The sequence below is a fragment of the Calonectris borealis genome, chromosome 1, assembly GCF_964195595.1.
Source record: "Calonectris borealis chromosome 1, bCalBor7.hap1.2, whole genome shotgun sequence".
In the NCBI taxonomy this organism is placed as follows: Eukaryota; Metazoa; Chordata; class Aves; order Procellariiformes; family Procellariidae; genus Calonectris; species Calonectris borealis.
Window position 1 is genome coordinate 150870913 of NC_134312.1, and position 25465 is coordinate 150896377.

Here is a 25465-nt window from a genome sequence, read left to right on the forward strand (position 1 = left end):
AAAAAAAAACACTAGAGCACAGAGACTATGGAAAACATTCAGACTTTTCTTAGGAAACTGCCTGTATTTGTTTAGTCCATGGTTTTGATAATCATTGCAATACAGTATTCTAACCTTGTCTACAGTACAAAGTTATTTTGCAATTGTTAACTGCACAGAGCATGTAGAAACAATAGAGATACTAGAGCATTAGCAAAACCATTGTGTCTGAATATGGGCCAGAAGACCTGACAGTTTTTTCCTGCTTTATTTTCATATAATTTGGAAAAAAATGTTGCTCCACTGACAGAAAAAGCCTCCTATTATATCCACGCTATGTTTGTATTGGGAAGTTCTAACAACTCAGATAAAATAATAAAATTTATAAACAGATACTTAAATAATGAAACTCTCCACTTACAGAGGGGCTCCTATTACTAATGACCCAGTGAAACAAAAGGTTGCATTTTTATAATACTGCCTCAGATACTGCAGCATTCTCCTTCTCCCCTTTTCACCTCACTTCCTCCAACTGAACGTTAACAACAGACTTCCACTTCTACATTTGTACAGGACAAACCACAATGTTCGGTTCACGTGCAGAGCTCCTACACAGCAAAAAAATTATTACAGACAGCTCTAACAACTCATTAGAAAATGTGCAGATCCATTAATCCAATAGTACAGAGAATACATACCAGCAGCTTTTACAAAAAGGTAGGACTATCAGAAGGGCTGTACGACAGTAACTGGAACAAACCAGTTTCAAAAGCTTAGCATTATTTAATCTCTATATTATTACAGTTTGCAGGACTTTACTGAACTATGGGAAAGGGTTTTTATCTGTGGTTTCTCTCTTCCAAAGTATAAAAGCCTATTTGTGAACCAATGGTTGAAAGCAGCACTGATTCCTCTTTCAAAGTGGAGCCAGTTAATCAAGGAGATAAAAGCGACTAACAACAAACAGCACTTGAAATTTTCAATGGAACTGCCCCATTTATTGAGAATATTAATATAACTGTGAGCGTGTGACCTCTCAGACTTTGCAAAGGAAAGGAATTGTGGATGATTTTTTTCTCTTCTTTCTGAATTTCACTGACTTTGTATATAATAACTCAGATGGGACACTAGCTGCGGTGCTGACACCTGCAGTTCAGGGGTGTCAATGCCCTTTCAGTCAGCAGTGAGAGGGGCTGTAGCATCTCAACTCTTACCTACATTAGAGGCACTGCCCAAGGTGGCTGACTGCCTGTAGCACCTTACAGACTCCCTTCTCTAACCTTGGCATCACTACTATTCCTGGAAGTGAAACTCCTCTGCATGGCTTCTAAAAAGCTGAAGGAATCCATGATGTCTTTTACCACTACAATTTAGCTTTGGCCTGGTATTCCTCCAACAGTAACCACCATCTGTGTCATTAAAGGACTGTTCTCTGGGTTTTTGACTATTGCCCTGAGAAGATGCAATGCTTCCTCTTCTCCCCCATGCTGTCAGAACCACAAACAATTCAATTCCATTCTTCCACAGAAAGAATTCCGCATTCTTCCAACAATTCTGCATCTTTTCTTAAGCAAACTGCTAACAAACTTCATGTGATAACACCAAAAAAGAATGCTGCATGCTTAAAAATAATCTATATTGAATATCAAGGAAACGAGCGCTAACTAGAGAATACAGGCTACACTCCCAAAAGACATTAAAGCAAACTACTTTAATTCAACATAACTATTAGTTTTCTATCTAATTACTCAATAACTACCCTGGTTATTCACTATTCAATGTCTTTTCAGCTGCAATTCAATCAACAGTTTTCATTACCACTACATTTTACATCAAGGCTTTTTATGATTACTGAAACCACCACAATTTGTGAATTAAAGTTCAGGGAAAGTACAACTCTATAAAACAGAAAATTACCCCAGAGTTGCAATTGCAATGCACTTCTATATTTAACAAATGTCAACACCAGTTTGCATGTGTTATTCTCCCATATTAATATAATAAACTTCACCTCTAGCATGTCTTCCCCTTCTTCTGTTACCTATTAAGATTTTTTGGTACCTTGAGTCTTCACAGTCCTGGTTAAAGACTATTCTATAAGGCAGAGCATACCACTTGTCCACTTAAAGGTGGTTATACTTCATATTTAGTTATGATAACTCAAGTCACACCTGTATATGAAGTTTATGCAAAAGCATAAAGCACTGGAAGGACTCGGAAGGATAGGCAAAGAGAAGAGTACAGAATGGAGAAAGTAAACAGATTGACAAGCTGTTATCATAAAGAGAGTTTCAAAACTATGCCTTGCACCTTGTTAAGGGAAGCGAGTGAACTGAAAAAGGCTTTCCAGGAGGGAGTGCTAGCAAGCAATGAGAGATGAAGAGAAGGGAATTCTGAAGAACTCTGAATCAGAGGATGCAATTTAGTTCCCAGATGAACAGGGCAAGGAACTAAAGCTTCCCGTGGCTTGAGAAAAGTTCCAGAAGCAGGTACTTCCACTCACACTAAGGAGCATAGCTGACCTATGCTCCCACACATATTGAAGGAGGGAGAGCTGCTCCTGGAAGCCTATAGCAAATATCTTCTCAAACCACACACTCAGGTGCCTCACACAGGATGAGATGAACTCATGTACATGCTCTGAATTTGTGAGCCCTGTTTCTCCAGCCTCTCCTTTCAAGCAGATGCTTCTATATTACTGAATGCTACTACTGCCCTTGGACTCTTTGATAAGAAAGTACTGCTGGGCTTGTTTAAAGACAGCATTTGTAAACAGGAGAGAAAGTCAAGAAACGCTTAATTCATAGGGTCAAAATAAGTGAACAAAACAATGCTGCCAGCAGAAAAAGCACACCAAAAAGGTCTTGGTCAGAACAGCCTACTGAGAAACTCTGACAACTGTGAATAAAGAGTCATACTCTTTGACTAGATTCAAGACCTGTTCTGATTCAAACAACCTGTCTGGAAGTATAATGTAGAAGTTCATTTTTATATTTTTTGGAAATGTGATTAGATATATAAGGTACCTAAGTATGTGCATGATGATGGAAAACTCCGGAAGAAATGACCCAAAAAAGCAGAAATAAACTTGCTTGTTTCTTCTTTTTATTGAAGCTGAGAAGATTCTGGAAACATTTTAGCCTGAAATCCTGTAAATCCAATTGTTTTGGGCTAGGTCACTCCTGTCTGAAAATCCCCTTAAAAGCACAATACTTACTTTGCTAGCAGTAGTCAGATTTTTCCACTAGCAAAAGATAATGTTTCCTCCACTAATAACAGTGTATCATCTAAATTCTGGGGGCAAAAAAGCTCAACAGTGTTTCAGAATATACCTGAATGTGGGACAAGCTAGGGCAGACTTCACTAACCCATAATAAAGTACAAGAAATATCTCACAGAGCTGCCCCTAGGATAGAGAGCTCATTTGCATCATGAGTTTTCACTTAATGTATGTGTGCATCGCAGTTCTACCTTACAAACCTTTACTATCCTTCGTAAATACTGCGTAAAATTTATGGGATAGTATCATGACTCATCCTGTGGCTTTAAGATACAGCCCATGATTTTCAAATGACCTACAGTCTTGCCCTTCTAAAAGACTACTGCAGTGTTTACCACAAACTTGCAAAAAATTCAATACCCTACAGCACAAGAATTTCTCATAAAAACTACGATATTCAACTGTGAACAGATTTCCAGACCCCCAAGGCATATTTTTCTACAGTGAAGTATAGAAGGCATCATCCTGAACAAGAGCAGTACCCCCATATTGTACCTTAAATGATTTAAAAAAGAACAAAGGAGACACGATCCTCTGCCTTCTCTGTCTGGCAGAAGAGATAAGAGAAAATTACTACAACCTCTGTACTAAAATACCATCCCTAAAGTCTTACCACTTAAGTTTAACTCTGTTTTCAAGGTTTTTAAAAGCCCTTAGTATTTTATCATTTAAAGGCTTAAAATTCTACAGAATATACTACATTTGATTGATTTATACCTTTGTATATTAAGCCTGCAAACACCAAGAAACAGTGATATGATTTTCTTTAGTGTGCCACATTTTCTAATCAAATAGTCTCCCAGAGACTAGCTGAACAGCAATTAAATAAGGCAAGATTCACATACAGGTAAAGAGTCGATACTAGGTTAGTTAATGATGAGTTGCTATTTGTTGATTATAAAACCCACAGAAACTGGCTTGTATCATTTCACAAACATATTTTAAATTGCATTTTTATCCTCATGTTACTGTATTTGTCTGAAAAAGTGCATGACATAGCTGAGTATTCCTGTCTTTCCTTAAGGGCTGTATTTATACCTACATAATTTTAAGACATTTCTAAAGTGATTTAAAATACACTCCTCCTATACGAGTACTCGTTAAAGAACTTCCTAATTTTTACCTGTATATTCTGATTTCAATTATGCTCATTAAACATTCCACATTTATCAGTAATGGCCCTATTCAGCAAAGCACTTCTCAGCACAGGACCAACTTAAAACAACTGTTATCTGGCTCCCAAATTAGTAAGGTCACCTCAGTTTAATCTGTCTAAAAACTATTTACAATAATGAAAGACATAATATGTCTATCAAGAAGACTAAAGCACATTTTCTTGAAGAACACTGCTCATCTGAAAAAACACAACAGATGGGAGCAATAGCACTTCTCTTTACTTTAAAGAAAACAGATTTTGCAGCTACAGTATGAACGTTCCTACTCAAGACATTCTCTTTTGCCCTCTACCCCTAAATACACATATTCCAGTTTTGCCACACATCTGGCCTTCATAATTACAGAAAATCCACTGAATCTGATACAAGTTTAATACCTGCTTCATGTATGCATAGCACATGGTCTCTGCAACCCGCTTTCCTTCATCATAGCAGGCTCTTGGACCTATTGGATTCACGTGGCCCCAGTAATCCTCATTCTGAGGGTGAACTTCAGGATCTACAGGGGAAAAAAAACACCTTAAATGATCTTCTATCGAAAAGGGTGACTATATATAATGAATCTTTCAGTAGATCACTGGTGTTATACAGTTTAATAGCTTCTCTCTGAACTATGCATTTAAAAGATATTAAGTTTCAACACCATTCCTTAAAAGTGTGTTCACTGGAACCATGAAAATGACAGTTACGGAAGATGTGAGTCTCCAGTAAGATAACTGAGTACAAGCAAACAACAGCCATCATCTGCTTTCTCCTAAAAGAGTGTGCAAACAGAGGGTTAAATTCAACTCTTCTCTGCAAAGACAGACTACCTCAAGGGAACAAATAAGACTCTTATTAATGTAATTCAGAGAAAATACTGTAAGTTATGTAGGAAGCATTTTTTACTGTATTTGCAAAAAAAGAAAGTAAAGCATCTTCAAGTTTTATAAAATAAGAAACAAGGAAAGAAAAATGGACAAAATGGAGAAGTACTACATTTCTTAAAGAAGAAAGAGTAGAGTGATTTACCACAACGTACTTGCTGTGTTTCTTCTGTTTTATCCTAAGCATTTTTACTAGCTATCACTAGGCACAAACAATCAGGTTAGACAATCCTTTGGTTTGATCCAGTACCGAAGCTCTTGATTACAAAATCAACCAACCAACCAAGAATCTCCTAGGAAGCTCTGTGTGTGCGTGCATGTGTTCGCTCTATATACTTGAAACAATGCAATCACTTTGTTACATTTCCCCACTTTGCTATCTGTGCTGCCTTACCCTCCTTCCTGGGTTTGAAGATTGCATACATTACTACTAAACTTTCAAGTGTTGCAGTTTAGTTTTTGAAACAACGTTGATGGTCAGTTCTGATTAACCCTTCCAGTTTTTATACTGCTCACTCATGATTACAGATGAATTCCTGCCGTATGAGAGCCACAGAGCAATGACAAATGCAGAGAGGTTTTACATGATTACAAAAGCCTACAGCATTCTTAAAAGGGCCCTAGAAGGTGCTGCGAAGGCCACTTCAGCTTCTGTCTCCTTTCTGGCAGAGGCAGCCTTAAGGAGTACTTGGAAGCTCTCTGTACAACACTGCTTTGAGAACTCCTGTGGAAACAGCTAACAAATATTTTCTGACTTTATTTTCTGACCTTTATTTTTCAGCAAAATGACTTTGTCTGTTTAGTCAGAGTATGATATGAGTAGACACTCTCCGCTGGCTTTACTGACACAACAAAGCCTGATAAAGGGAGTTTCAAGTTTTCCACTTCAGCATGCAGACTGTAGCAGAGCAATGAGCCTCCAAAACTTGGGGGGTTTTTTGCCTGTTGGTCCCCTGCTCCAGAAGGGAGTTTGTTCAACTACAGAAGGGTCCTTGGGGCTACCATTTTTCCCTGTGGAGCCTGACCATGGATAATCAAAGGCAAGGGAGGCAGTAGGAATGCTGTACATGCTCAAGCCGCTTATTTGGTTGCCCAGTCATCTTAGTGGATCTCTTGCTTGGGTATTTGCCTTGAATCTTCTTGACTGAAGTTATTCCACCAAAAGTGTACTCCTTCAGGTATGTTCTTCGTCCTTCCTCACTTTTTCCTCACAAAGCTTTGCCTCTTGTTACAGAGATGAGTATTTTTTGTTTCTTTGTTTGTTTTTTTAAAGCCTAGACTCTCATAACTACTAATGTTGAGCAGGTGACTGTGCCTACATATCTCCATTAACCTTGCAACACTGCTATTACCAATTAGGCAAGAGTTTACAACAGCAGCAAGTTTCGCTAGTAGGCACATGGTCTGTTACACACCCCAAGGAAGTACTAAAGATTCTCGCTGCAACCAGCTAGCAGTTCTATCAGTCATTCTCTCACTAATCACTTCTTAGTAACAGCAAAAGGAAGAAGGAGAGATATGGCACCATTGCTCGGTATTACGTTTTAAGAGACACCACAAGGCATGCATGCACAATCGCTGGTTTCTTAGCTTGGAGGTTATGTCCTTGTCTCTTGCACTGTGCTGCACACACTAGGGCGATTGCTAAATCTTCTGGGGAAGACAGAAGCAGATTTGCTACTGAAATAATCTTTCTTCACAGGTTTCATTAAGGCATCTGGATTTTAATCAGAGTTCAACACTCAAAATTCTCCCACAAGTCCTTTTGAAAAAGAGCCATAAACTAAGACATAGGAAAGTTACACAGTCTGAGCCTCCTTCCACCACTCTGACTAGAGATTTAAAGCAAGTACTAATGCCAACATTTTAAGCTGTGAGAAGTACATCTAATAAAGAAATCAAGCTAAAACAGTGATGCAAATCTATCAATCATCCAACAAAAGGTTTGCAAATACCCTTTTACACAGTCACATCTCAAGAGCTCTAAACACTGTTTTATCCTTCTTACCTCCATATACCTCTGATGTAGAGGCCAGCAGCAGCCGTGCTCCAACACGTTTGGCTAACCCTAAATTTCGGGCAGGGAAAGAAGAACGTAATTAGATCAAGTTCAAGAATCTTTCAGTCACGTTAACTGCTTTAATGTGATCCCATTTTACTTGTTTTTAAAGAGAATTCGATTTCTCTTACTACATAAATCTAGCTGTAAATCACAGCCAGAGCTCCCACTCCCAAGCTAGAAGAATTGAGAAATGGCAGAACAGCACCCACATGTGATGTGTTTGCTTCTGGGACTAAAAGTTACACTGAACCAAGATCCAAGAACTTTATATATATTACACCTTAAATAAAGGCCAAGTAAGCATAAACCATTCCAGTTATGAAATCAGGATCTTGAAACAACACAACGTATTATGATTAGCAAAACTTAAAGATAAGCTACATAAAGAAACTGATACAGAATAACATGTTATAAGACAAAACCAATCATTCTCCCTTTATTATGCGCCTTTAAACAGCCTGGATGATCCTACCCGTCACTCAAGATTATTCTGCACTCCATTTCAATGACTTTCTGGCCTTCAAAGAAATCTCTAATCTATGCTGTACAAATGTGTGGTATCTCGATAGCTTCTAAATCACTTCCCTGAATTGTACTCACTAGCGTATCACTCAAATAAGAAACTCAGCTGAGCTAATGCCCAGTGGTTTTTTTGCCTCCTAATAACTCTTAGGATCACTGACACCCAGTTCAAGCTGCAGCATATGCCAAATGGATCAAAGATGGGAGGAAAAAGTAGTGGAGGCTTGAGGCCTTCTTTTCATAGGCCCATTCCTAGCATCAAAACCAACAGACAAAGCTGAAAATGTTACCTTGTAATTATCTAGCATGAAGCTAGACATTAAATGTTCTTGCAGAATTTGCTAGCCAAGGCATGCACAAGAGGGTGCAGTGCTCTTGATGTTCGGGGTTTACAGAGCCAATGCAGTTCCACCTAGTTCAATGTTTGCTGTGGTGGAAAGGAACAGTCACTCATGGCAAACGTGGGAATGTTCCACAGTCACCAAGGTGAGAAGTGCAGTCATGGACACAACTTTGCTATAAAAATCCCACGCTCTTAACTGTTCCTATGATTTCTATAATTACTGCGGTTATTACTCCATAGCCAAGTTACAGGCATGAAGTTCTTGTGCTTTGATAGCTGAGCTTGCATGTTGTCACAGTTCATCTGCAGATATATTTAAAGTACAAAAATCTTCAAAGAAGGGGAAAAAAAAAAAACCCTTATTTTTCTTAAAGAATCAACTTTTAAAAACGTTCAACTCATCTGCTTTACCCTCCTCTCCCTCCAGTAACTCTGTCCAGGTTATATTATGTCTAAAAAAGTTAAGTAAGAGAAAAGACTTCCACTTACCCAGCATGTTTAAAGTCCCAATAGTGTTGGTCTTTAATGTTTTTATAGGATTATACATATAATTTGGAGGTGAAGCAGGAGATGCTAGATGATAGATCTGGTCCACTACAGAAAACCAGAGGTGGGGGGAAGAAAGCATTATTATTTTCCCATGTAACATATTAAATAAGAAAACATTAGGGTCAAGAAACAAGTACTTCTTTCTGCATTTCCTAACATTGGAACTCAGCACTTCCTGTATTGCTACCTACAGATAATATATATGTATGCAAGCCTGTTGTAACTCAAAGCAAGACTTATTTTTTAGTAAAACAAAAACTAAAGCATAGCATGTATCAACACTATTGACACAGATACAGAAGTCTGCCTGGCTGTTGACATTTTTCACTTCTCCCCAATACAGAGATTCCAGCCCCCCCAGTTATGAAATATAATTAACCAACACACCAGACCATATGTTGTAATCAATGAAGGTATACTGATGCCTAACCTATTCTAAAATAAGGTAGCTTGGGCAACAGATTGCCCAGGTAGCGCAAGTCCCAATCTTAACTAATTAAATTTGCTGCATTTCTGTGATTTCAGTGTAAACAAACCTAAAGACTCAAATCACCCATAGGAAATACATATTCCACACAACAGCAAAATACAGCCTAGTACAAAAAAACTAAACAGGTACACCACGGTCATGAGTACAGACTAGGGCCCATGTGAACCTCATGAAGTTCAACAAGGCCAAGTGCAAGGTCCTGCACCTGGGTTGGGGCAAGGCCAAACATGGATACAGGCTGGGCAACGAGTGGATTGAAAGCAGCCCTGCCAAGAAGGACTTGGGGGTACTGGTGGATGAAAAGCTGGACATGAGCCAGCAATGTGCGCTTGCAGCCCAGCAAGCCAACCGTGTCCTGGGCTGCCTCAAAAGAAGCGTGGCCAGCAGGTCGAAGGAGGTGATTCTGCCCTTCTACTCTGCTTTCGTGAGACCCCACCTGGAGTACTGCGTCCAGCTCTGGGGCTCCCTGCATAAGAAAGACATGGATCTGCTCGAGGTGGTCCAGAGGAGGGCCACGAAGATGACTGGGGGGCTGGAGCACCTCCCATATGAGGACAGGCTGAGAGAGTTGGGGTTGTTTAGCCTAGAGAAGGGAAGGCTCCGGGGAGATCTCATAGCAGCCTTCCAGTACTTACAGGGGGCCTACAGGAAAGATGGGGAGGGACTTTATCAGGGAGTATAGTGATAGGATAAGGGGTAACGGTTTTAAACTGAAAGAGGGTAGATTTTGATTAGATATAAGGAAGGAATTTTTTACAGTGAGGGTGGTGAAACACTGGAACAGGTTGCCCAGAGAAGTTGTGGATGCCCCATCCCGGGAAGTGTTCAAGGCCAGATTGGATGAGGCTTTGGGCAACCTGATTTAGTGGAAGGTGTCCCTGACCATGGCAGGAGGGTTGGAACTAGATAGTCTTTAAGGTCTCTTCCAACCCAAACCATTCTATGATTCTGTGATTCTTAGCACAAGAGAACAGAGAGAGAAAAGAGAATAAAGGCTGTAACAGATTTTAAGTTCAAAGGCCAAAGGTATCACCAATCAGGACTTCCTTCTCTCTCCAACTTCTTCTACTTCGGTTTATTTCTATCTTAAGCTAAATGAATTGTGCTTTGCTGTCTATTCATCCAGTAGTCAGGCTTACTTGTTTATTTTCAGCTATTTACCCATTTTCATAAAATGGTCTATTTGCAGAACAAGCATGGCAGTAATTTCTATCAAGGTAGTTCAGAAGATACGTATAGGTATCATAAATGGTATTTGATACAAGGAAAACAAGCACACAGGACGTCACTCAACTTTGGTTTTTTAACAGGCCATCAGAAAAGTTGCTATCTCTGTACTTCAGAACTTCAAAGACCTCAGCTCACCCCAGCAAATGTAAAGAACTGAAAAAAACCTCAATAAGCTGTGCAGTACATCAGAACCAGTCTTAAATATGAAACCTAAAAGAATCCCAAGATATTAGTTGATTAACATTGGTAATCATGAAAATTATAGGCAAATCTTAATTTGAGACCAGTTTCAGCGTATCAGGGTTGCAAAATGGGTTGCATGAGATAAGAATGCAAAGGTTGGAGGTACTACAGGGAAAAAAGATTTTTTTTGTTACATTATAATAAAACCAAACCAATAAAAATTGGACTTATTTTAAAAGCAGTATCTGATATTCAACAAAGCTCAACCTGCAAGCCTTTCATAACACAACTATTGTAAGTATAAAAAGTCTTTCTGTCTTCTATGTAACACGAATCACAGTTAGCCAGAACTACTTAAAAAAAAGAACATGGACAAGTGAATGCCAAAAAAAAATTAAACATAAGATCAAATGAGAGATAGTGATGCTTAAGAAAGAAAAAGAATAAATCCCCTACCAAGTTAATTCAAGAAAAATAGTCAAAAGGTGATGTAAGAATTAGAATGGCAGGATGGAAGAAGGGAAAGCAATTCCTTCTTTGTGTTACAAAGGACAAGTTTGGTTTTTTTAAGAAAACTCAGCACTGAAACCTGAAAGAACCTGGAAAAGTCAAAGCCAGCTGCTATTCTGACAGAAGATAATATTGCATGGTATAAGGCTGTCTTGCCCTAGAACAGAACGCTATTGGTCAAACGGTACACTCAAACATTTTTAACTATTTTCTCAGGTGTTTTATAATTAACAAGCAGCAGCAAATGACAGCAATATAAAATAAAGCTGTATTTTGACAATGTATTGATTACTGTTAGCTCTCTGTCGGGTTTAACTTTCACAGTATCTGTGACATAATGAACTTTTTTTCTCCAGTTTTAAATTAATTCTTCTACCAAAAACAGGGTAGAAGCATCCTTGAGTTTCAAATTAAAAAAAAAAAAAATCCAAATCCGATTTTTCTTTTTCTCCATTTGAATATAACTATACTTGCTTAAACAGCACAGGCTGTATATGAAGTACAACTAGTAGGAAAAAAAACATGAAATATGAAGTTATCACCTACTCTCAACTAGTTGAGAACACTGAAATGTTAGAGGAATGTGTTGAAGGCTTCCCTTCTTCCCTGATTCCCAAATTTCATTTGACAAAGCAAGCACACAATCCTTTGCTTCTTACCTCTCTCTAACATAAAAAAGCAGAGTGGTTAGGGTGACAGTGTATGTAAGTGGCTTGACTTATCTGTGTGGAATGTATCTATTACTTTTCAAGAATCCTTTAAGCAATGAAAAAATTAAAAGTAATTAAAAGCCTTCAAAACACAAGCATCCCTTCATATTAAAACATTACATCCTTTTTAAGATAAGCACGTGTTCTGATAATAAAGCTTTAAAAATACTGGCAAAATTGTCAAGGTAAAATATTTAACCTACTTTCTTTCTGAATCCTCAGTGAAATGTGCTTGCACCTATAGTCACATTTTTCTAGATTAACTGTTGTTTTTAAGTCTACTGAGCAAGCTCATCGCTCTTGTGAGTGCATACTGGCTCATCTGTAGGAGGCATGTCAAAGTTTACCCCGTGCTGCATCTTTGCATTATTGCCCCAACACAAGAAATCCTGCAAAATAATTTATGATTAAATTTTATTCACTGCTTAAGCTTACAATGTCAATAGTGACGACAATAAGAGAAATTATTTCAAGTCAAACCTCATCACACAGAACAAATAACTATCACCAAAAACACAAGATCAGCTTCTAAGGCGATCTGCATGACTGCATCACCCCCAAGTTTTACCGTCTTGACAGAGTAATGATATTTGACAGTTAGCATGCTCAAGCAGATGCCACAAAATATATCTACTTCTTATATGTTACCATGCTCTCTATGGCCTATAGCTGTTAATCTCAAGAGTGGAGATGACCAGCTGCTTACAAGATGTCAAAACAGCCCAAAAAGCTAGAGATACAATTTTGGCGTATGTGTCACATTGGTGAGGACTTACTCTCACATTAAAAAGTGCAGAGGAATACAATTTCACGTAGCAGACTGCTCTGCTATTTGCTGTCCTATCAACAGAAACTGGTATTTCCATTCACTGTCAACTCTGGTGCAGCATCAGAAGAGAGCTTTTCACAGAAGGCAACCTATAGTAGCAACGCATTTAGTATCCAAAGACAGTCTGACACAGTGAGTGCTGGAAGAAGCAAGCTCCCAGTTCAGACTCGATTCAAAGCCCTGCCCGCATTGCTAATGCAACTGAAACTTTTAGGATCCTGTCTGCAACGTGAAAATAGTTAATTGTTCTGTGTGACAAAGTGTGACATGGAATAATTTCTCCTCATTTTGGTCATGGTCACTGTTGACATTGTAAGCTTCAGTAGTGAATAAAATTTAATCAAACTATTTTGCAGGATTTCTTGTGTTGTGGCAATAATGCAAAGATGTAGCATGGGGTAAAGTTTAATTGGTCTGTTGAACTTTGACATGTGACATGCCTCCTACAGATGAGCCATGCATATGAGTGAAATACATGACTGCCTCAAGTTATGCCTCTGAACGTAAGCATCCCCTTCCCACAGCATGGTACTGTCATGAAACCAAAAAAAAGGGGTAGACTGGAAGCTGACGAAAGAAATGCTCGGAGAAGCCGCTGACCGCTGCTTGCAAGCAGCGGGCAATTCAAGCACAGGGGCTCAGAAAAATGAACAAAGTAATAGCTAAAGCCACCTGCAGCCAACGCAGAGCTGAACTCTGACCTGGGTTTTATGCTGTTTCTCTCTACCTATTCCTTCACAACCCTTTCTAAATCTACTTTACAAGAGGCTGTGGTGGAATTTTTGCAGAGTGAAAATGTCACTTCAAAAGCATTGTGGTCCATCAGTAATGCCCAATCCTAGTCTGTCAGAGCAGAAGTGAACACTTTCCTGCCTCCCTACCTCCATCCACTTCATTTTTGTTGTTTTATAAATACCTGCTGAATTTTTGACACACAGCAGCTCCCATAGGAATGGTTCCTTCAATGTACGTGGCAATTCAGATGAACAGGGCCAAAAACTACCTTTCCTTTTGCTGCATCAGGATACAGCTAGGCCTGTGATTATCCAAATAGCCGTACAATTGTTAGCTAGAAACAAATGCAAAAAACCATACAAAACCCCAAAGGTTCCTTATAATTTCAAATTTATTTATTTATTTTTAAACAGGAAGCTAAGTGTAATGGACAGTGCTTTAAAAAAAAAAAAAAAAAGAAAAAAGAGAAAGCACTCTTCTTCCCCTTCTTCACAGCTGGCAATTGCCTTAAATGTGACAAAGAGAAGGAGCTGGGAGACAAAGAAGGTTTTCCTTGCCAGAGACATGGTCTTGCCTGTCTGACTCTGGTTTGCCTCAACATACTTCCTCTCATATGCACAAAGGCTCCTGTGATGAAAAGGTTCAGCAAGAGCAGAACTAGCAGATGGATGGAAGGTGGGGCATTTGCCAAGTGTCAGATGGCCATCTTCTGGGTCAAAGGGACAGACAGCTCCAGGATCCTTCCCTCTTGCCTAGGAAGTAATCTTTAGAGTACTGAGCTGTAGACCAATTCAAAGCATCGCTCATTTTCCAAAACGTTTAGAGAATGTTGGACATTTCAGAAAGGTGGAAAGGCAAGTTTCTTCCCCAAACTGGTCACATTTGAGACATCAAGCTGAAGATGTTGAGACAAGCACAGTTATTTGTCCTTCCACCTGCTCTCTTTTAACTGTCAGGTCTCAGAATTTCAGCAGGCCAGGCAGACATGCCAGACAAAGCCATCTACCTGGCTTGGCTGACAACCTCGTGTGCTCTAGCATGAAGTTGGCAGTTATTAAATACAGCAGGCAACTTAAACTCTCCTCAAGCCAAAACTGTATCCTGTTTGGGTGACTGGGACAGCATCTACTGGAGGATAGGAACAAATGCATCTTGCAGTTGACCTCCACACCTCTTCCTTTTTTATGAAGTAAAGAAAAAAAGTTTTACAACATTTAATTATGCCTGCTAAGAAGACTTGAACTAGCTTTACAATTAAGCCATGGTGCAATTAATTGAAAATGATGGTGTGAAAGGTTCTGCAAAGCTTTACGTAGATAGGTAAGGATCATAAAAGAAGAACAAACAATAACAACAGAATTCTGCAAGTTTTGTATGAAACTCATATCAGGGGCTAGAACTCTGTAAGCCACTGCGAACACAGCAGCAAGAAGTAGTTTACCAAGCACAGGATGGTAGACTAGTGATAAAAAGAAAGAAACATTAGACACATTTTTCATGTTATAATTTTGCTGAAAAAAAGCAAAAAAATAAATCCATTTCAAAATAGCACAGACTTAGAAGCCAGCATAAACATTCAAGCCATTAGGTACCTAGTGAAAAATACAGAAATCTACAATCGACATAAATAAAGTTTTAGTAACATGTTGCAAGGTCCACAGCAACTAAAAATTGTCAGTTGTGCCCTTTTCTATGTGAAAAGCTAAAAAAATCCCTATAATTTAGTATACATGGACTCTAATACCTAAATCTAGACACAAACATTCGGTCTTGCGTTTTCCTTAATGCTAAACAAGTATGATCAATATAACCACTCAATTTTACAAAATATTGCAATAAAACTACCTTCCTTCATATCATCTATCTTTATTTTCCAGCTGTATCGCTGCATGTGTTCTGTGTGCTTTCTAATTGAATAGTAAGGGTAGAATCTACCACCTTTCCTATGCTAGGAAATGACACTCCTTCCTATGAAGGAATGACCTTCATCTCCAATTTCTGCCTTCAACATGTGTCATGGTACTAAAAAGGACTAAATGGGTCACTAACTCCACTAAGCACCTGCATCCATCACTGTACTTGCTGGTCAGGCAGTACTAAGCAGAAAAGCTTTGATCAGAAGCATACAAACAAGTGTCTACAGCTTAAACACATGGACTTTTCTTGTAAAGAACAGCCACACCAATTCTGTAGGTCAGGCCAGAGAAGCTGACACAGTGAAGCGAGACATTTCTGTCGCACTGAACTAAAAAGGACTACAAATACAAATTTATTTTCCTAATGTTAAAATGATCTCTGTAACTTATATGGCAAACTAAAATAACTTTATAAAAGTTTACCATATTGCTTATACTGGAACAATTTTGAAGAGCTTCACCAGAGACCCAGGCACCACTGCGCTTGGCTCTGGACAAACAAAATTAAGTGGCATATGTTATCTTCTGCCTTGTCATGACTTTCCATAATCGTACAATTTAAAACCATCAAGTCGAATGTATTAAGTACCTGGCAGAAGGAATGAAGACTAGGGGGAGAAAAATCTGGGATGGAAATACTGAAGCAAAAAAAAATGTATTGAAGGCACTCACATAAAAAATTAGAAGCTGTATCTGTACGTGCCTTAAGTTATCTGTGAAATGACTTGGAGACGGAACAATTTAGGATATTCTAGAACAGTGTTTAGTAAAATGTTATCATCTTGACTTCTGGAAGGCTGTTATCCACAAGAAGGCAATAGCCTATTCTTTTGGCCAATTTTGTGAGACTGTTGGTTTTAGCCTTAAAGTCAACTCAGACCCACAAGCCAGCAAAGTCACTTCTCAACTTGCAAAATGTGGTTTTATTCTATCATTTTGAAAGCTCTTCAATGAAAGTCAGAAGAGCCCAATATAAAACCCAAACAACCTTTGCATTCACAAGTCACTGAAAACAGAGCTGACTTTTAAGAAATGTTTTGCCAGAAATCGGTTTGCTGGTATCAAGAATAATAATTAAAAAAACCCCAAACCCAGAACACAATAAAAAAAAAACCCCACAGCTTTATTAATTGATCTTCACATCAATTATTTCAATTTATCTCAGAAAGCAAATGATGAAATAGTTCTTCCTTACCTACCGCTTACAAACTCTTTTCTTCTCACTTACGTCATAATATATTAGTTAAGCAGTGCACTTGCATTTCTTTTAAAAGCCTGTCTTCAAGCAACAGAATGGAACTACTCTTCACTACCCTGACCAAAAAGAAATAACCTATTTCGCCTTCAGCTGCCACAGACTGCAATATAGAAGTATTGTATGAATATTTTACCAAGAGCTCCTGTTTAAGCAGTGAAGCATTGGAGGCCATCAGCAAAATTCCTACTCTGCAACTATGCTCCTATGGTTCAAAACCAAAGTGGGCAGTGTGATCTAATTAAGTTGGAAAGAAAAAGAAAAATCTCTAAAAAGTGTAACCCTTGAGGACTACTGTGAACATCCTTCCATGGGAAGAGATCTTTAAGCTGTATCATTTTCTGATATAACGATAAAACGATTTGTGCATTTGTGATTAGGGAAATGAAATCAGTTCAACTGAGCCACTGTTGATAAAGCATTGGAAATCTGTGGCATTTTCAGGCCTGTTTTTGTTTCAAATTTGTGGAAGGAGTGGTAGGAGTGGTAAAAACAAAAAACAAAACAAAACCCCCCACAAACAACCAAAAAGAAACCAAAGGCCTAAATGTGTTCATTGTGAACAGTGAAACAGTTCAGCTGAGGAGGACATCTTTCAGATCCAAGAGATGGCTGGGGGTAAAGGGAATGTGATCTATCACCTTATAAAAGATTGTTTTAAGGCTTCCAAAGGTTGCTGAAGAAGTAGAAAGAAGAAACGCCAGTGGGAGAAGGATAGAGGCTGCGCATGCCTGTCTGACATTTTCTTCCAGTTTTATTCAACTGCTGCAGCTACTGTGGACAAGAAGGTGTGTGTACATAACAGCAGTTGATAGCCAGACCTCAAGACTGAAGACTGAGGGGTAGTGCTTGCTTTCTAGGAGTCCAGTTTGTGGTATGACTGCCATCTAATAACATCACCTTGAAATTGGCTTATATTTTTGTATGTGTTGTTTTTGGGGGTTTTGGTGGGGTGTATGGTTTGGGGGGGGGGGTGTTGTTGGTTTTGGGATTTTTTGGGGTTTTGTTTGGTTTTGGTGTGGGGATTTTTTGGTGGTGGTGGGTTTTTTGGTTTTTTTTTTTGTGTGGGTTTTTTTGTTTGGGTTTTTTTTTTTTTTTTTTTTTTTTTTTTTACACACTATTCAAGTATAACAATAATTCACAGCACAAATACAGACTTTGGTGGTTTAAAAGTGTTTAAAAATACAATTTTTTTTCCTACAAACACACAGTCAACTCTAATGCAAAGGTGGGTATGAACAAGACAGCATGAATCGTCAAGTCACTATGCAAATTAATTACATAACTTCTGTCCTACATTTATTTAATCTAAAATTTCATTTGGTAGTTTTTAATGCAATTCTATTTATTACCATGAAGTGGGTTAGATCACAGTAACACCAGATCAAGCATTCATTCTCATTTGTTCTCCAACTAATATCTGTGCATCTTTACACTAAGGTTTGCAGAAACGTGAGCCACAGTGCTCTGAAGTAACCATCTTAGGGTGCTTGTTGTTTGCTTACGTTAAAGAATGTAGAGAATTAGAGGCAGAAAATAAGCAAAGGTGGATTTCTATACTTTTTTTGCTGATAATACAGAAAAGAGTAATAAGGGATTCTTTTCTTTATACACCATCCTTCAGAAAATAAAATTGTCTTCATGTACCAAAAAAAACCCCATTTATTAGTGGATTAAAACTCAACATAACTGTTAGGCTGAAATGAAAACATCTTTAAAAATCCCAAGTACTTTAAAAATACAGAACTCAACTACAACTAAAAAAACCCTATTATGCAAATTTTGGGAAATTTTCTTTTCAGACTTTTTTTTCCCTTTCCTTTTTCTGTCTTTCAGGATTCCTAAACTACTTTCATTACATTAATTCAGGGCCTTTCCTTTTCTGCTTGAAAAAGCGTAAGTGAAAGCTATGTTCTTGTGAGTGTTCTACTTCTCCAAATGCTAAAGGAATTCCTAGTGGAGGGGAAAGTCATTCAGCACTACAGTTAACTATAGGTATCCCAGGGCTGAGAAATAAAATGTGTGTTTAGGTGATTTATTATTGTTTCTGGCCAATCCAGATCAAGATCCAAGAATGCTGAGTGCCACTTCCTGTCATGGATCAAAGATAAAGACTCGGACAAGGCAGATTTTAGCTTCACAGTGATGCCTATGCACAAAAAAAATAAAGGATAAAAGCATCAAGAGATTTAGTGAAAGCTACACATCTTGAGACTAAACTCACTTTCCATATCAAAAGTGCAAACGTTGTTCTTTCTAGATCAGAAATTAGGTCCTCTTCAGAAATAATTCCAAAGAGAGTAATCAGTACTTTAAGTGTCAAACATCCTTATATGATCTTGTTTAAACAGGACAGCAAATAAATGGGAATTCTTTAGATATGAACCTTCTTTTGTTATGACTTCACAGTCGTTCCAATTTCTTTTTACAAGTAAAAAGGAGAAACTGGGACTAAGAAAGGAAGTATTGATCCTTACACCATGTTACAATAACTATCCCTCATTATGCCATCTTTTTTTTTTTTCCCTTTCCTATGTTGGAATGTAAACTCTGCACTGAAATGAAATTTTATCACATTCCCATACCAGTATATTGAACGTAATTTTAATTCAATATTTAGCCATGCCAGCTTTAATTTATGTTGTTGGAGGATGAAAAGACATTCAGTAAACTGCCCACTGAATAACACATTATAATTTGTTGTCAGTACACAATGGGGAATTGGTGACTTAATTACATAGAACATGGGAGAGGTAGCTGAAGGATCTCAGAATTCCCATTCATTCGTGCCTAATAACTGGGTAACAGTATTAGCAACGATGATGATTCTCTGAGAAGGTCTCATGTGAAATCAGTCAGAAAGAAGGTAACGCAGGGGAAAGATTACGAAAGCTGACAAACTGGACTGGCTGAGGTGTAAGCTACCAGCACCTGGAGACAATTAATAAGATGCTAGTACTATTATCCTGTCAGTGGAAGCAGAAGTTTGAAGTAAAATAACAGGTAGTAACTGAACCAGTGCATTGTCAGAGCAGAGAAGGAGCATGTGTTTGCAGGACTGTTTCAGTAGTACTGTCAAGAATTAATCACAAGCAATAATACAAGAAATGCAATTGCTAGAGATTTTCCCTGTGAAATTCCATCCATTAGAATTCAGCAAGTATAAAAAGTACAACCTCAGATTCATTTTTTTGTTTAAAAAAATAAAACAACAACATTGCTACAAAGCTTAAAAGGGATGGAGCAAACCCACCAGAAATGCAATGTAATTTGAGTAACTTTTCCATTGATTCACAACATACTTATACACTCCCAAAGCAATCTATAAATGCATGTATCTCTCAAATACAGCTATATTAATGCTGTCTTACAATTTGACATAATAGTTTGAGGTTTATAATAGTTTAGATGTTGAGTTACTTCCACTTCTTCGAAGCAGAATGGTTTTTTGTTTGTTTCTTTGTTTAGGGTTTTTTTTTGGTTTTGGGGTATTTTTTTTGTTGAAAACTTGGGAAATTCAGTGCTGCCATTTTCCTATTCTATAGGCTGTGGAATGCTTGTACCTAAAGTAGGAACAATGTTTTCCACAGAAGACACATAAGGCAATTAAGGAAAGCGAGCTGACTTGCCCTCTGAAAGAGCTTATTCCCCTCTCAACTGACCATACACAGTTGCAGGATGTAAGCTGTCTAGTGTAACTGCAGCCCTGAATCAAACTTCTCAGTTCATGACATATCTAGACCGCAGACACTGTGTGCGTAGTAAGCCTGTGCAGGCACACAGGGACATGAGACAACGGATGGGACAGATAGACTGTCCCATTGCCATCTTGCCTTCTCACAAAACCAGTCACATTAGGAAGTTTTTAAGATTTCCTTCCTCCTGTCCACTCAGAAAGGAAGAACAGATTTCAAAGACAAAAGCGCTCTGAACCTCTCACTCGACACTGATCACAGAAATAAGGCTAATAAACAAAGCATACAGGTATTAGATAGACCAATCCAGAAGTCAGTGCATGAATTTCATTTCTTTACAGACATACATACTTAGAGGGTAAAGCACAACAAAGTGCAGATACCAAAGCAAAGACTACTCACCTTCAATGTACAGGGGCTCAACGACATCATGATTTATCAGTTCGAAGTTCTCATGACCAATCCAGTGCTCCACATTTCTTTTCCTGCCCGTAAAGAAGTTGTCCACAACTGTAACCTCATGGCCATCCATCATTAGTTTGTCAGTAAGATGAGAACCCACAAACCCTGCTCCTCCAGTTATCTGCGTTAGGACAGTTGGTATAAATTTCTTTTTCTTTTTACAGAAACACCAGACAAAGTCTACAAACATGAAGACAGAAGAACAGTAGCTTTCAGGTCTTTGCTTACCCCAGGGGAAACAACTCCATTTCCATGCTTGAATTTTTTTATTCAGTATTTACAGCATTTAAAATTTCAAAAGAGATGCTTGACATGTTTCATCAGTGTCCGGCTAGAAATTCAGCTAACCATTCACATCAACATCTCTTTTTCAGATTAGATTTTTTTCCTTTTTTCCTTCAAATTGGATTGTGCCCTTTTATGCGACAGCAAAGCCTAAAAATACCCAAAAAGGTAAGAGGAGAATTCTCTGTGATTCTCATTTCTCAGAAAAGAGACCACAGAATGCCAGGTTGTTTTTGTGGAAGATTTATAATATCAGAAATGTGAAATCCAGCTTTTGTCTGGTTTGAATGGACGACATGTTAGGTGTTCTAAGTAAGTACCACAAATGCCTTCACCCTTCATAGAAGGAAGGAAGGAAGCGTATTCTTAGACAAAAGCAAGTCTTTGAAGATCTCTCATTTGAAATATCTGCTAAAACCAAAATTACTCCTTTTGTGGTTTAATGCATCCATAGCCCACACCCTATCATTTTGTTTTCAGCCTCTCATACCAATAGCTCCGACATCCAGCATTTACCTGTCTTGGAACTTTATGATGTTTTACTGCAAAGAAATAGGCAGAATTAAAATATTTAAAAACTTGCACTCTTGTTCCATTGCAGATGTAGAAGCACGGAAGTTTTTTATTTTTACCCTTTCTGCACCTCAGTCTTTAACAATAAACAAACAAACAAGAAAATCACTAACTCAGTATTGAATCAGTCAACACAGTAAGTAGTAGAACTGCAAGTTGTGTGACACATCCAGACAGACATATCTACGGAAGCAATTATTCTCTCTGCACTTCATAAGCTGTTTTCAAGAACAGACAAAGACATGACCGATCACCACTCTCAAAGAATGAAGGGACTTTTAAAAGCCCTGTGTGGCATCAGTTATATTATATGACTGAATGATCAAATTCACGTTTTGAAGGTGATTCAGCTGTTGATCTCCATTCTTCAGCTGCAGTGACAACTAACCAAACCATAAAAGGACATGGTGAAACTGTCAAGCAGGAATCTAATAGATGATGTGCTACAATGACAAAGTGCTGCGTGGAGAAGGATGTAGATGACTAAAGTTCTTTCCCTTTGGGCTAGTCAAAGCCTAAACATTTATCCTGCCCGCTCCCTCCCCATCCACTATTGAAAAAAGCCAGATTAGCAGAGATTTTTAAAAAAAAAAAAAAAAAACACAACAAACAGGAAAGAGACAAAGCCAAATAGAAAGCTATCAAAAACTGAAAAGGGAAAAAACATAACTACATCTGTTCTCTTCTGTAAAAACTTGAATGTCCACTTCTTGCATTCTCACACTTGTTTTTCTTCTTAAAAATTCAGGGCCATCAGTGTGTCAAAGACATTGTAAGTACCAGTTAATAAAAAAATCACTTAGTTGGTCTAAGGAGAAAGAGGATTTAGGAGAAGCTCTCTTTAAAAAAAAAGGAAATATTCTCAGTGCTCCCACTATCCTGGAACAGACAGGAGGGAAGAACAGGTTTCTGGCAGAATGCTGTGAAGGAGGAAAGAAGAAGGGTAGTAACTGAGGGAGAACAGCCCTCTGCCAGCTGCCACCACTTACCAAGGGTAAAATAATATGCATGGAAAACCTACTGCCATAAGCTTATCCTGACTTGGAAGCAAGCTGCAGGCTTGCTGAATGTTCCAAGGGTTTTGCCTTTTTGTAGTGACCAGGACAAAAGTTTTCTGTAGACGACCTGAACCTATTCATTCAACTGAGGCCCAAGGAAATCCCCTGCTGCTACTTCTATTTCCAGGATTCCAGAGAAGACAAACTCGATGCTCGCAATATGTCTTTGGTGGAGTAAAAGAAGTTGTCTTCCTCCCCATCTCCCTTTTGGAAAAAAACATAAACCAAACCAAGCATTGCTTACAGCACTCTTCTATGCTATATGTAAGCAAAAAAAAGAAAAAGAAAAAAAAAAGCACAAACCAATTTTGTCTGGAAAGAAGTTTCCAATTACTTTAAATATGTAAGCAGTTTTTATGATAAATTTATGTTAGCTTTATTAAGGTATCACTTCAATAGGTATTAGATAAAGAACTACTTGGAAAAGGAGCTGAATTTCCCCTGGAAAAGTAAACAACTGTATAAATTAATTTTTTTATCATTACTTGAGGCTACATTAAAAAAAGAAAAAACGATTTATCACTGAAGCTCTCTGTATAACCCTCCTGTAATCACTCATAAAAGCAAGGTCAATATACTTCATTTCTAAATATGACTTCCTGCAAATCACAATGACATATTAATCTACAAAATCATATACTCTATGTGAATAATTTCCATATCGGAATTGAAGTACCAGCACCTGGGGCTTAAATAGGCATTCTTTAATAAGACATCATTAATAAAAATATTTAATTACGTAGTAGTGCCAATATGCTTGATAACTTCAGTATCTACTAAAAGGCACAAATATTACTGATAATTTCCTCCACTAGAGGCACTTAAAAAATTGTGTATTTGCTAGAGGGTTCATTTCTGCTGTCTGCAGTCAGATTCAAAACATCTAATGTCCCATATGGAAATTATATTTTTTTTTTTATTTTATGCTTCAGTTGGCATACCACATTCAATTCAGAAGAAACCCCAACAACAGATTGAACCAATGTCAACACTATCATCCACAGTATTAACAGAATTCCTTCACTCGCATACGAAAACCTGTGGCCTAGTCACGTCAGAGAACTGAGCAAGTAGATAAATCATGCACAATAGGACAAAGACCTGAGCTCTTTTGAATGGAAGTGCCAGAGTATCTAGTCTCAGCTGAAATACCACCCCTACTAGCAGTCATCTCCAAATAGATGCAGTATAATAAAAAATAACTGCTAGAACTGTTGCCTGATCAGATCAGCGCTGTGGAGACAGCATTCAGAGAAAAATCAGAACTTAAAATGGTTTCCAGGAAAAGATGCAGTGTCATCAAAATATGAAGCAAATCACCTACCAAAGTTCACTTGGGTTGCCAATTCTTGTGTTTACTCCTGAGAAACTTCCAAGTGTCATGCAAGGTCTACGTGAGTCCTCAATAAGCTGACTTCAGCTACTCAAAAGAACATTTTTCCTGTAGGATTACGACAGCAACATTCTAACAGAACAAAACTGCCCACATGGGCAGGATGCTTGTGAAAGCCCATCTGAGTTCCCACTGAACTAGTCCCCAGTCACGTCAGAGAAGAAACGACTGAGCAACTCACTGATCATTTTGGCCAGCTTTCTCCTTAGTAATTTAAACTCTACAAAATACATGGACACCAAAATATTCACGTCCAGGTCACCAGAAAACACTCCTATTCCAACTACTTGCCATGACTGTTGAAGCAACAGACTTCATGAAAATATCCAGTATCTTCAAGAGGCAAAATTTAGAAGTTAATATTAAGAGCTCCATAGCCTATTAACAGCTTGCACCGACACTTTTCTTGAAAGTACCTTCTTGCTTACACAAAAACCATGACATTAAGGTAACTTTACTACACTTGGACACATGAGCACACGATTTAGAAATTTTCAGAATTAAGCCTCTCTCTGATGTTTTCCTCAGTGTACCCTCCACATTCAACAAGGGATCAGGGAGCCTACAGGTCTATCTCCTTCAGACTGTCATAAAAGAGACAGAATGACATTGAAGAACTAAACTAATTTGGTGACACTTACGCTTTATGCAGTTTTGCAATAGCAGTAGTAGTGAAGACTATTGTCTAATAAAGCAGTAAAAACCAAATTTGTTTTTAATTGCATCTTTTCAGCGTTTTTCTTCAAAATTTTGAAGAGTCAAAGCAAAGAAGAACATCAGATAAGTTAGGCACTTTAGCAGGGATTTGTCCGAGACACTGCTCTCTACTACAGAGGCAGAAATTCATACTTCTATATATTACACATCTTAAGTAGCTGTACCTTCTCTGCCTCTTTAAAATGTGGGGACAATTTTTTTCCCCAGGACAGACAGAAACAAGAAAAAAAAAATTAGGACACAGCTAACTTCAAAAGTGTTTGTTGACAAAACTGGAAAGCTGAAGTTGCAGCACAATTTGCTGAGTTAAGAATGCCTTGGACAACTACTTGTCCTGACTTAACCTGCCTTCCTCGTCCACCCTAAAACACCTGTGATGCTTCAAAAATACCAGAAACAACATAGAAGATAAGAGAGATGAACATTCCCTCAGTCTAATTAACTGGTCCTTCTCAGAGTGCTGCAGAGCAGCTACTTTTCTAGCCTTATGATTAGATTTTGTCCAATTCAGGCACACAAGCTTTCTGTCAAGATGTGCCTAAAAAGTTTCCCAGTCTCGGCAAGTTTAAGCCATCTGGGAGCACAAAATGATAGACCCTTTGGCAATGCAGTCCTGAGATATTACAAGCAGAGAACAGCAGCTTAATT

At 38.2% G+C, this 25465-nt stretch overlaps 1 protein-coding gene across 2 annotated transcripts in view; it reads right to left on the reverse strand.

Annotated features, from left to right (window-relative positions):
- Positions 1 to 25465, reverse strand: part of UXS1 (UDP-glucuronate decarboxylase 1) — a 65317-nt gene that overhangs the window by 17918 nt on the left and 21934 nt on the right. The window contains exons 6-9 of one of the 2 annotated variants that reach the window (XM_075136235.1): positions 20732 to 20912; positions 8717 to 8821; positions 7309 to 7368; positions 4812 to 4933 (exon numbers count right to left, since the gene is read on the reverse strand). In XM_075136235.1, the coding sequence (XP_074992336.1) occupies positions 4812 to 4933; positions 7309 to 7368; positions 8717 to 8821; positions 20732 to 20912 (468 nt within the window). The remainder of the gene's footprint in view (positions 1 to 4811; positions 4934 to 7308; positions 7369 to 8716; positions 8822 to 20731; positions 20913 to 25465) is intronic. The other variant, XM_075136243.1, reaches the window with a different exon arrangement.